Source organism: Xiphias gladius, chromosome 23 (assembly GCF_016859285.1).
Source record: "Xiphias gladius isolate SHS-SW01 ecotype Sanya breed wild chromosome 23, ASM1685928v1, whole genome shotgun sequence".
NCBI classification, from domain to species: domain Eukaryota; kingdom Metazoa; phylum Chordata; class Actinopteri; order Istiophoriformes; family Xiphiidae; genus Xiphias; species Xiphias gladius.
Window position 1 is genome coordinate 7,290,359 of NC_053422.1, and position 12,897 is coordinate 7,303,255.

Here is a 12,897-nt window from a genome sequence, read left to right on the forward strand (position 1 = left end):
CATTGATTGACAGAAGGATTGTAAAATCGATTTGTGTGTGCAGGTTCGCTTAAACGGTGGGCAGGATGCCAGCGCTTTGCTGGGACTGGGTGCTGACGGGCAGACAAAAACAAACATTGAAAGTTATTTCAAAAGGCAACAAAACTTATGATCTGAAGGCGGATGGGTAATTGACTGTTGTACCTTATTTATACAAAATTTTAAATACTGGCTCACAACGCTATGTAGACAGTAGGCTTCACATGTATAATGACTTTTGTACCTTAGTACCCAAAATAATGATGTTTTTTTTTTTTTGTTGTTGTTGTTGGTTTAGATTTTCAAAATCCATCTACAATTAAATACTATTATGAGTTTATTAATGCAAGGATTAATTTAAAAAAAATGTAAATCAATTTATCCATAATTCATTACCATTGTGAGAAAAAAATGTATTTTAAAAATATTCATCAGTTATTCAGAAATAACCTATCATGAGATCAAATCTATACAAAAATACATTTTAAAAAATATTTATTTTATTCATCTAGAATTAAATATTGTTATGAGTTCGAACTCTTGCAAAATGCATTTTAGAAATATTTTTTAATTTCAGTTATTCAGAACTAAAATGTGAGTTAAAATCTATGCAAAAATTAATTTTTTTTTTTTATCTTGTTCATCCAGATTTAAATACACTCATGAGTAAAATGTATGCAGAAATTATTTTTTTTTAAATATATTTTAATCTCATTCATCTACAGCTAAATGCTATCATAGGTTAAAATGTGACATGAAATGCATTTTATGTTACATTGTGTTGCTTGTGTAAGACTGGAATTTCTGAACTTGTGACCACACACACCCACACCCAATCACATTGTACAATAACATTGCAGTAGTTGCTCTCAGGCACAGTAGCAGCTGCAAAGCAATTTTTTTTTCCAGCCCGTACTTTGTCAGGACCAGCCAAAGAGCCAGTACACTGGGAGAAAAAGTAGGCTACTCTTGTGCTTTTTGGAGTGGCATCTGAACCTGCCTTCATCAAAACCAAAGCTCGTCCCTAACGTGCCAGAGGAAATGTCAGACCCAACAGAGGAACTCACCAACAAGCCCTTCGCGGCCCAGTTGTCCAATGTTTACCTCAGCATCTTGGCACTGTTCTGCTTTAAGCTCTTTGTTAAGATTTCTCTTAACTTGCTGACATACTTCTACATTGTCCGTGGGAACCGTAAAGAGGCTGCAAGGATATCAGCAGAGTTCTATGATTACGGTCAACAACACAGTGAGTACTATGAGAAAAGCATAAACGCCTTAGAGAGTTTGTTTTTTTCTTAAGGTGGTTTCTTTTTTCCCCAACTAACTGCACCGTTTGAGGTGTACACACTTGTGCGTTTGAGGAAAATTTGGTGGAAACTAACTATAATGCAACTGTGTTTACGTTATAAAACAAACAAAAAAAACCACATCTGAGGTCATAGGTAGAAAATATTAATATTGCTTGCTGTAGAATCAAGTTGAAGTGCTCCCCGCTCACACATGCTCACACGCACTCACAATTTCCATCTTTACAAATGAGCTATAAATACAGCATTGCTAATCCAGTGACTATAACAGCCATTGACTATGTTCACATTAATATATACTGCAGATATGAATGATAGCCTGCTTTCCTTTTATTCATCAAATAGCTACTTATAAACCCTGAACTGTATATTCAATAGTAAACGAAGACACTGCTGGCAGCTTTTGCTCTAATGTATTAATAGAACACTGTCATGATACCCCCCACCCAGCGCCACCACCAACCCCATCCTGCCCTAGTTTCCATTCCCAGCTATGCAGTGCACCCTTTCACACTGAGACAGCAACCAAAACAACACTCTACATTCCCAGGGAGAGGTGGTTTGAAGGCACTTTCTGGGGAAAGAGAGACGACGACGACGACAACGACATCATCTGTAGATATCATTCAAGAGAATGTGTAATTTAAAGTGGACCCACTCCAAGGGATACTAATTAGCCAAGCTTAGGTTATTAGTCACGGTCCTGTAGACATGGTCTTCCTTGTTCTAAGAAATCTGTTCTCTAGCTCTAGCTGGTCCTTTACACCCATATTTCAAATCAGTGTCAGTCAAGGAAAATAGGCCGCATGAATAAAATAGCATTCATTTACCAGAAGACATTAGATTATCATCTATAAATTATGATTAAAATAGAGGAAGGGGATAATAATGATAATAATGTGTGGAATGCAGCAGCTGTTATTCTGGACATTGACTCAGGTGTGCTGAATGAATCTTTTTCTTTTTTCGTCTAAATTTACATCAAAATGGCCGTGGCCAATTTTGTCATGTTTAGATTAGTTTGTCATGTGAGTGGAGTGTGAATGTATTGAGTTTAATGCATCGGGACTTTTCAAGCACATTTAGTCACATGATAATACATAATACGCTGCCCAGGGTCATACAAGACCAGAAAGGGTAAAATATGAATTTGAGGATGGAGAGTTGGTAAGTTCACATGTGTGGTTGGGATTTCATTAAGCAGCCGTAATGGTTAAGCAAGAAAGGAAATGTGATATTATGAGATATGATAAATACATTGAGATGTTGGGGGACAAAATTATCAGGGTAAGCAAAATAATCTCATAAAGACATAAAATCACAGTTGTCTTCACTTGTGGATAATGCTTAATTTTTTTAATCTTATTTTATATTCAGTTAAAATCAAATAGCATCTCACATTCAAATCTGCAGGTAATAAATTCATTCAAATTTTTCTGCGAATATCTGTGTACCAGTGTTGAGCTGTCATTATTTATTCAGGGCAGATGGGATATTTGTGTGTGCAATGCACTGTAGAGGTTCCTACTATTATCTTCTTGTACTGTGGGGGAGTTAAAAATGGCTCTGGGTCAGATGAATCAGGTGAATGATAATAAATATAAGTAGAAGCCAACCCTGAATTCTTATTCCTGTCGCAGGATCCTGGGCGGACCGCTCACCCCTCCATGAGGCTGCAAGTCAGGGCCGCCTCCTGGCCCTGAGGACCCTGATTTTACAGGTGAAGCGAACACAGTCCTAGGAGAGTCATGTGCATCCCTTCATCTGTACACATGGGGTCTGTCGTAACTGTCCCGTGTGCTATTAAAATTGGTTCAGTAGCTTTGTCGATTATCAGTCAGATATAGATAGAGGTTTGGATGAAAGGTTTCCAGTAGAGTTATTTGCGGTTATGTGCACATTTAAATAAATTTGGATATACCTATACCTCCCTTCTTTTAAACAATAGTGTATGAAAGCAGTAGATATTTTTGATGTCGCATAGTAAAAAAAAAACGACCGTTATATAGAGTATCTGAGGGAGGTTCCCAGACTAGCTGATCGATAGCACCAACTAAGAAATAACATTCCCCCGGAGAGAAACTGACTGGGGATGCATTAAAATTCCAGTCTCCTCTTTTACTTGCATTTTCAGTTTCTCTCCGATGGAGGACCGTGCTACAAGAGAGCAAGCCATTTCGGCTACAAAGCCATGCCTTGTTCTTAACCCAGACAAGCTCATGACAAAGCAGCGATATCATTACAGTATTTTACATGGTGATTCATTAGCTCTTTACCAGACTTTTATTGGATCTGCACTTTAATTAGCAAGCTCGTTAATCTCTATTATTGAAATTTGACTGTAGTTTTTCAGTTACTGACAACCATTACTGAGGAGGATGGGTCTGTTTTATAAAAGGAGATAAGCCTTATTGATCTTTTTGCAATTCCTAGGATTCCCCAACAGAGGTTGACAAAGGTCATGTACTACTTTATGCCACTTAAAACGCTAAACGTCTCTGGCTGCTTGATTCGGTTTCCAGGGTCACAGTGTGAATGTTCTGACTATAGACCATGTGACACCCCTTCATGAGGCCTGTCTTGGAGACCACGTCGCTTGCGCCAGAGCTCTCATTGATGCAGGAGCAAATGTAAGTCACTCATTGGCCTTATGACCCTTCAATGTTGCTATACTGCACAGGTCAAATGTAATTTCCATGGCTGGGAAAATCCTGGCAGGATTAAAAAACGAGCAATGCACTGCCCTCCATATACAGTCGCTTTAGAGCTATTAAGTTTTTGGCCCCCTTAAACTGTTGCCCCCCCAGGCTGCTGCTATTAGTCAACTTGCATGGTTAAACAGGGTCTAAAAATAACAATAAAAAGAAAATGTGTTTACAGGTCAATGCTTCCACAATTGATGGAGTCAGCCCTCTGTTCAACGCCTGTACAGTGGGCAGTGTGGCATGCACCGAAATTCTTTTGGAAAATGGAGCAAAACCCCAGAGTCTTGTGTGCCATCCCTCACCCATCCATGAGGCTACCAGCAAAGGTATACTGCGACTAAATGTTCTGCCACTATATTAGGGAGTTTTCTATTGACTTTTTAAATATATTGTACATCTAAAGTTACTGGCAGTTAGTTGTCACAAGTAAGTTCAGGTTCAAAGCAATTAATCAAACTTAGCTCGGTCAACTAATACCAATTTTTATCTGTGTTTGCCGCTGATATTCAATATCCTGACATTACGTTACCCCTCAATATCTGGTATTTAGCATGACATAAACCGAAATATCATTCTAACTGCTGATAACAACTCGCACACGATCCTGTCTTTCTTGGTCCTGCATCGGTGTCCTTCGCTGTGCTGTGCAGCCCTTACAAAGAAACACCGTGACAAACAGCGTTAAAAGCAAATCCCGACATGACCTGAGCAGAAAGCTTGGAGAATAATCTCACATTGTCACTCACTGATTATTCCCTTCACGCTCCATTACTTCCAGGTCATTACGGTTGTGTGGAGGCCCTGGTGACTTGGGGGGCAGATGTGGACATGGACATTCCTCACCTGGGCACAGCGCTCTATACAGCCTGCGTCTGCCAAGAGCTGGAGTGTGCCAGGAAGCTCCTGAGGGAAGGTCGGCTCGCAGCACAGTGTGGATCTTTACATCTCCATACAGACGGGAACACATCCCGAATGAACATAGACACACATCCACAACACATACGCAAGAACATTTATAGTACGCCGACGAGGAAATACATACACAAACACATATGCACGCACATTAGATTTTAAAAGCTGCTAAAAAAAAAGGCATTTAGACCTTGACTCGACATTAAAACTAGGGGAAAGCTCATTGATCAAGCCATTTGTATGCTCGTACTGCTTGTTACCTTTGATTGAAAGTAACAAATTCACACCAACTCTCTCAGGGCCGTTGAAAGTTATTTCTGGGAAATGTAGGAAACTGTTAGGTACACAAGGGGCAGCTGAGGGAAAGGCAGGCGCATAAAAAATATAAATAAGAAAATGCAGTCACAAACTAGCTCCCTGATTACAATGATCAGCACATATTAATGGTACTTAACAGCAGAAGTATCTGACTTTGAAGTTTTCTGATTGGACTGTGTCCAGTATGGATAATCGAATTGTCCTCCACACAGGTGCCAATGTGCAGAAAGGCAAATCCCTGGACTCGCCCCTACATGCAGCTGCAGAGAAAGACTGCACAGCAGTAGTGAAGCTGCTGCTGGACTTTGGTGCAGACATTAATGCCAGGAACACAGAGTTCCAGAGGCCGGTGGACGTGGCTCCACCCAGCAGTCTAACAGAGAGGTTCCTACTGGTCTATGAAGGTACTATTGACTCGTGGCTTGGTTTTGTATGCACACTTGGACCTTTGTTGGTACTCCCGTTGTGAAACTTCGCATCAGTTAGAAGGTCCAGGGTTATATATGTTTCTCCTTATCGGGGCTAATGGGTTTTTGGAAGTAGTCTAAGCATTAATAAGTGATTTTTAAATAAAGGATTTTTCATGGTCTCATTTCCACAGCTACACCTCGACTGCTGAGCCAGCTGTGTCGTCAGTGCATCAGGAACTGCGTCGGCCGGGACAGACTCCACCTTCTTTCCCACCTTCCCCTGCCCAACAGAATGAGGAGCTACCTGCAGTACCAGTGACAGGCAGAACGACCACACTGTCTGCCTAAATGGGACTTATAGAAAGACGCCTTTGACACAAACAGCACATCGACTCCACGGACTCTTTCCACCTTTCATTTTAGCTGCCAGTCAAAGCAGTGAGAGCAATTAATTGAAATTAGTCACAGAGCAGCCACTGTGTAGCTGGCGGTACCAAGCTGTGTTGAGCTGGCCTGCTTCCCGTGTGTGGATGTGTGGACCTGGATGAATGTGAAGCAGGACTACTGCTAAAACAAGCCTGTAGGCTTAGCCTTCCCTGGATAAATTATGACAAGATATACAATAATACCATTTTATTTGCTATTCAGATTTGCAGTGTTTAGAAGATGCCTTAACAGTTGCAAGAGCTACAAGAGAGTGATGCACTTTGAAAACTTTACATGAGATTATAATATCACATGAATACACAATATAAAGTTTATATGTGAGTACTTGTAGTTTTGCATTTGACACCTAATGCATTGCACACTACTAAATAATTAAAATTTGTTTCGAAACCTGGTGCATTCCAAAATCTGTTGTTTTTGCAAAATACATATGTGGGCCGTGTTACTACTGTTTGACGCACAGGTGCAGTAGGATATTTACTTATTCAAAAATCTGAAAACAAAAATAGTTGACAAGTTTAAGCTTGGATTATTGACTACCGACAACTGGAGGACGCTGACCTTATTGGAAAGTCTCAGATGGAAAATATGAGAGGGCGGAGCTATTGCTGAGACAATAGCTATTACTGTAGTAATGTTCCTAAGGCAATATGAACCAAATAATCACATGAATAAAGTGCAGTGTGAAAAAACATTTCATAATATCGAGCCGAGTTTTAATACTTCTATTGAATTATTTCAGAGTTTCATAATATTACATGTCTGTATTGATAAAAGTATTTCATATTGTTTATTTACTTTAAGTCCACCTATTTAGTATAGTACTAGTTAGTATACAAAAATTCAATAAATGGTTTATAACATACTACAATATAGTTGTAAGAAGCTATAAGAACATCTGAAGTGTTAATTAATGCACAGTATTTGTCAGCCATTATAACTTCTCCAACTGTTTTACTATTTTTTCTTTCAATATCTGTTTATGGACCGGCCTCCGCTTACGGGCTGTCCACAGGAGGAGTTCTATGGCTGCTTAAAGCTACATTACAGTGAGCTGTGAACCGCTCATTAAATGTTTTACACACTGCTTATATAGGAGGTGTCCTAAAATAAAGTGCTGCCATGTACTGTTAAACTGAAGACACTGGAGATGATTGAGATTCTGAAATTCTGTATTAACGCTACAGCCTCTAGAGGGCGGCAAACCGTCTCCGCATTGTGTGTGTGTGTGTGTGTGTTGCCGCGGGAGCAGGGAAAAGAAGCGTGTCGTCGCCCTGGAAACACAAACAAACAACATTGCAGGCCGCGGTGGCTCGTCGGTTGCCGTGGGAGGGGGGGGCCTGAGGAGTCGGTTAAGGCTTTTGAATGACCAGCAGCAGCTTCCCTCGCTACACAGCGGGAAAAACGAAATTGGGTCTGCGGGTTGCGGGTTGCTCAGAGCGGGATGTCGTACGCGCAGGGTCCCAAAACGCCAGGACTGCCAAGGGAAGTCGCGAGGTGGCTGCAGGGCCTCGAGCTGTCACTTCACCCGAGGAACGTGTGCAGGTGAAGACGCGCCCCTCGTGGGTCGCGCTCCGGCTTCCGTCGACTAACTCACGGCAAACGTATGCGCGCCCCCCCCCGGGAGCCCAACGGGGGCACGGTTCGCACCTCTGGGTCATTAAAAACCGGGATAAACGTAGCCGAACCCTGAACGTTTCGTTAGCTGGCACGGCTAATGGACCAACCTTGATATCTGTATGCTAATGTGAGGCAGCGGTTGAAATCTCATTGCGGTTAAAACATAGGTGAGCTTACAAAATGTCGGGGGGGGGGGGATTACATTTTCAACCAAATTTAACCCATTTTTAGCCTCGGTACACATCTAATAGCGAGCTATAGGACTGTTGATCTGGACACACCTCTAGTGGGTTTATCATATCTTGGTAGTCAGGGTATTTTAATTTAAAAACATCCAATACTCGTCTTGAGTAGGTGACCCTGCCACATTTAACACTGGGAAAAGTCTCAGTTACAGGAGTGTCCTGTCCTGTAGCAGACTTAAGATGAAATAAATATAGTGCGAAGAGAACAGTCGTGATCCCAAAAAAGGACCGCGTGTGATCCTTTAAAAAAATAAAAATAATAATAACAGCAATAAATACACCATAACAAGGAATACAGAAAAACAGCTGCTTTCCAGTGCTGCCAAGACAGCAAATTGTTCAAAGTGCCAAAAGGAAATATACTCAAAAGTCTGTTCTCCTGACTTTTTATCTCCAGAGATTTTTCTAGTGGTTACCTCGTGGCAGAGATATTTTCTCGTTATTACCCCCAAGATTTTCTGGTGCATTCATATGACAAAGGAACATCACTTTCTGCCAGGCAGAGGAACTGGAGCCGGATAGAGCGGGTAAGAGGAGGAAAACATCAAAAAATAAAATTGGGTTTTTCTGGGATGGGGGGGGGGGTCTCCTTGTTTATTCAGTTCAGTTGGCATGTGGTTTCAATTAATTTTCCGTGTGCAGCGTGTACGTGAGGGATCCTCTTGAAGTTCTTGCTTTGAGCCAGATAATTACCGAAACTGTTCGTTGTCCCAGTCTCTACAGAAGCGGAATCTGCACTTGACGAAGGAGGCTGTCGATGCAACCGTCCACTGTAAGCCAGGAGCAGCCGAGCTGTTGGTGCAGGAGGTTTACACTCTTTTAACTAACAGGAGGTAAGGGCCGATCGGGAGCAGGGCAGGCAATTTAAATGGTTCCAGGCAGAGTCCAAAATCCACGAGGTAATTACTTAATTTAACCAGACAGGTTTATATATAACATATTACATATCCCTGGAGGTTAAAATAAGCTAACAAGTTTCCCGTTTTGTTTTTGTTTTGTGACATTACTCTGATTTGAAAAGTGCTGACGCACCTCCCGGGAATGTATTACGTACACAAAACTATATAAGTGTAACCTTCCTGTGACACTGTCACAGGGTTCACTGTTACATGCTCAGATTTCTGTTACTACCGATGTTTCTTGAAAGATCAGGGACACTGCTATTGCAGCTTACACACATCCCTGCCTAATATTCTAACTGAAAATGAAAGGATGTTGATACTGGAAAATGACTGTAGGTGGGTCAAGAAGATATTTTAAAAACACCCCACTAACTGTTTTTTTTTTAGTGCACTTGAACCCAACTAAACAGTGAAAACATAACGGAAAAGGATGCAAGTCAGTTGGTACAGAGCGGTAGACAGCAAACTTGCACAAATGTAAAAATGATACAGACACAAATTCGAAACAGATACAAATATAAACAATAGATTCCTGTACATGATATTATTCTTTATGAGTCTCCCCTCTCAGTATCAGGGATGTTGAGGGCCCAGAGTCAGACTTCACCGACCAAGGGTACCAGGAGCTGCTGCCCACACTGGCCCGCTCCACGGCCTCCAGAGCCATCAAGAACAACCTGAGGATAACAGAGGTCATGGCTAAGCCCGACATCAGCACAAACCGGAGGAAGGCGGAGGTCATCCTCCACAAGCACCTGGAGCGCAAAGCTGCGGAGAGGACTCTCAACCCCGGTGGGTCAACCGGGGGGATTAGAGAGACACTTTTGGGGCCGGGGGGCGCAAATATAGGGTGCTATCACAGCTTTTTTATCTTTCCTCTCTTGATCTGAATTACTGTATGTCGGATTAAGGAACACCGCCGCCCTGCGCTTCGCTATGACAATGACGCAACAGTTGTAAACACAAGCCGCATGGGCTGACACGGTCTGACATATCGCTGGCGTACTGAATTGAGAATATGGGGTTAGATATAAGAACTGCGTGATCTACGGCATAGAAAAGGACATTTGATAGTTCAGAAGCGAAATTTCTCTGAATGTGACAGGAGTCGGCCAATTCTGACCATTTTTCTTTTGTTGGGTGACAGCAGGATGTTTTAAAGTGAAGCCTAATCTGGCTCGAGTGGCAGCCAAAAATCTTTTACCATCCAGCCGGGGTGATGAGTGCTTTGAAAGCCCTTCATCTGCAGGCACCGCATCAAGTAAGTGTCAAGTCCTATATTCTCTCTCCACAGTCATCAGCAGAGATTATTGATTCTGATAAGATGTGCTCAACAACAGTTGCTTCCAGAAAAACTCCCTTTAACAAAGAATAACTGTGTTGTGGCTCTGGGCTCATTTTTACATTTTCTCTGAGAGGGGAAGACATAATATAGTAATATACAGTAATATTTTACTCCTCTGAGGTAGTATGCCATTCGAAGGCTGTATTAAGGGTGCGATGGCAAAGTGAATTCATACCGGGCGCACAGAACAATTTTGATTTATTGAAGTAAATGTAATTGCAGATGCACTTAACGACTCTATTTTCCAATGTCTTATGTTCTAGAGTCTTGCTCCTTGTCATCATGCAGTGGAGCTGCTGTTTCCTTTAAGGAGGTAAAGGTGCGTCAGCCTGTGAGACGCTCCCTGGTTAACTATTAAAGAAAACTGAATGGAGATCTGTGCTTTAATATTGTAATGTATGTGTCTGTGTGTGTGTGTGTGTGTGTCACTTGTATTTTTATGGTTTCCACATTAATTCAAATCAAAGCCTATTTTGAACTTTTACGCCACACAAGTATTTACTAGATATAATTTGTTTTGAAAATCAGATTACGTCACTGTTTGTCCGGGTTTTATGTAATGTTACAGTGGTACCATCATGTTTGGACTATGCCCGTTTGCACCAGTAGGTGGCAGCTTGGGGTCTTTAGCAGAGTTCTCCTTAATGGTTTTTGAGACTAAAATCCAGTGCTGTACCAGTGGAGTACCATTGAAGAAAAAAAAAAAAAAAAAGAGGAAATAAACCAGTGTATGCAACAAATATTGACCTGCCTTACAGTTACTTCACTAAGTACTGAATCTGCCTCTTCCTTACAGACCTCATTCTCAATCTGCATTCTTAAAAAAAAAAAAAAAAAAATCAGCCACCTGCCAAATGCTGGTAAATTTATTCTGTAGCTCATTACATTCTCTGCGGTAGGTGCCACCCTAGGTAAGAAATCCTGAGAAGTGATTTCTAAATTGGCTTGCTAAATGTAGGAAATAACCAGTCACTGTGACATGTAGAAAAGAAAGCTTTTTCACGTCTTGTTTCTCAATGACTGATGTTTCAAATTGTCCAGCTCTCGGTTGAATACATTTCATTTCAGCACCTACAGTATATGGATCGGAATGATGAATCACTGGCTTTGACTTTCAGGGGCGTTGATGACCAAAAGCAAATGGTGTTGTCTCTCTCTGAGGATGTCAGGAAAACTTATAACAATTTAATACATGGTACCATGACTTAAATGTGCTGACACATCTTCATGTGCCACCATAAATCCCATACCCCTGATGATGATTGCATAACTGTGTCTGTGCTGTCACTGTTTTTGAAGGGATGTGAAGGAAAAAAAACTTGGATTACATCACTGGCAGTGTGCATACTGGAAGAAGAGGGGAGATTTTCATTCTGTTTTTAATCCTACTTAATTTCTGTGCATCCCGAGGGACCAAATACTTAATGCTTCTCCACTGATTTTAACATAACACAGCCTGATATTTTAGCTAGAAAACTACAGTTTAATTTTAAAATGGATACCGGTTTTGTTGGATGGATATTGGATTACTTAGATCCCTGTTTGTCAGCGTTAAGGGCACCGCATGTTGTGCCCTTTCGCTGAATCACCTCAGGGCTGTGTTCTGTTATCTTATCTGCACATACTGTACACCGACGGCTGCAGAAGTTTCTACCCTGACAGATTTTTATGTTTTTAATTATTTAGTAATTGTGGGCCAGTTACAAGAGACTAAATCTGCTCATAGGTTGGTGGTTGATGATTTTGTTCAGGCGTGCAACCTCAACTTCTTCTACCTTAATTTTTGCAAAATTAATTTTCCTTCATGGGTAAAAATAACTATAATAGTTAAAAAGTTAAATATAAAAGTTGAAGCTGAAATTATTTAGTTCTAAAGCGTCTTGACTCCCTAATCTCCTAAAAGACAAATAAAAATACAAATGGGCATAAATGCGCAAACACACACATATCAGCTGTATTCGATTTATTTAACAAGTATGGATGTTTTTAAGCAAATGTATTCTTGAATTTTAGTGCTTACTCTGTTGGACCTTTCCTCATTTAAAATTTATAAACCTGTGCGAAGGTATAAATGAAATACCGGCACTCATTTGCTTTATGGTGACTGCTGGTTTTATATTATCATTTGCAGCTATGTACATAACTGTGACATACCAAAAGTGCAATATATAGTTTTCACCCCATTGGCAAGGGATATAGTTTGCTCTATATAAAAGAAATACAGACTTAATAGACTGGTACTCTTAAGAGCGTAGAGCACTTTAACCTTGCTTAATTTCTGAATTAATCCCAAGTAATATACACCTGTGAAATCTGTGGCTGATGGTTGGTCAACAAAGATCTATGAACCTTTGCAAAATAAACAGTCCTCTTTTTTGTGTTTATTTTTGTATTCTTAGTAAGGAACGTTATTTAGGTTTTTTCTAGCGCCAAAGCCACTCGGATTCACTCAGAACGACATCACTCTGTTGGCCCCAAATCTCCAAGCCTTCATGGTTGCTCAGTGTACAGTGCAATTGAGCTGCGAAGCTAGTGAAAAACAGATGACAGGACGATAAGTGCTTCTGGCTGACTGCCTGGCTTCTCATGTGGTCTGAGGGGCTGGGCTTTCAATAGAGCGATAAGACAATGCTGTAACGATATGATCTTCACAGCCTCAACAGAATAT

At 40.9% G+C, this 12,897-nt stretch overlaps 2 protein-coding genes across 3 annotated transcripts; both read left to right on the forward strand.

Annotated features, from left to right (window-relative positions):
• Nucleotides 1–759: 759 nt before the first annotated feature.
• On the forward strand, nt 760–6,507 carry asb5a (ankyrin repeat and SOCS box containing 5a). Of its 2 annotated transcripts, XM_040119418.1 has the most exons (7): nt 762–1,264; nt 2,966–3,045; nt 3,848–3,955; nt 4,206–4,356; nt 4,809–4,943; nt 5,473–5,664; nt 5,862–6,507. In XM_040119418.1, exons 1-7 carry the CDS (start codon nt 1,060–1,062, stop codon nt 5,987–5,989), a joined length of 999 nt encoding a protein of 332 aa, XP_039975352.1. In that variant the 5' UTR covers nt 762–1,059; the 3' UTR covers nt 5,990–6,507. The 2 variants fall into 2 exon arrangements, with proteins under 2 accessions (XP_039975353.1, XP_039975352.1); XM_040119419.1 differs by lacking the exon at nt 3,848–3,955 and having other exon boundaries at nt 760–1,264.
• Nucleotides 6,508–7,479: 972 nt separating this feature from the next.
• On the forward strand, nt 7,480–10,587 carry spata4 (spermatogenesis associated 4). The gene is given in 7 exon segments (XM_040119420.1): nt 7,480–7,662; nt 8,380–8,509; nt 8,697–8,815; nt 9,456–9,676; nt 10,032–10,145; nt 10,493–10,540; nt 10,543–10,587. Coding segments are annotated over 7 exon segments (771 nt in total). The 5' UTR covers nt 7,480–7,561; the 3' UTR covers nt 10,581–10,587.
• The last annotated feature ends 2,310 nt before the right edge of the window (nt 10,588–12,897 follow it).

Excerpts from the sequence above, each read along its gene's own strand:
- asb5a (XM_040119418.1), top strand. The coding sequence starts at position 1,060 with ATGTCAGACCCAACAGAGGAACTCACCAACAAGCCCTTCGCGGCCCAG. Across the intron at positions 4,357-4,808 it reads CCATGAGGCTACCAGCAAAG|GTCATTACGGTTGTGTGGAG; the intron begins GTATACTGCGAC and ends CATTACTTCCAG. Across the intron at positions 5,665-5,861 it reads GTTCCTACTGGTCTATGAAG|CTACACCTCGACTGCTGAGC; the intron begins GTACTATTGACT and ends TCATTTCCACAG.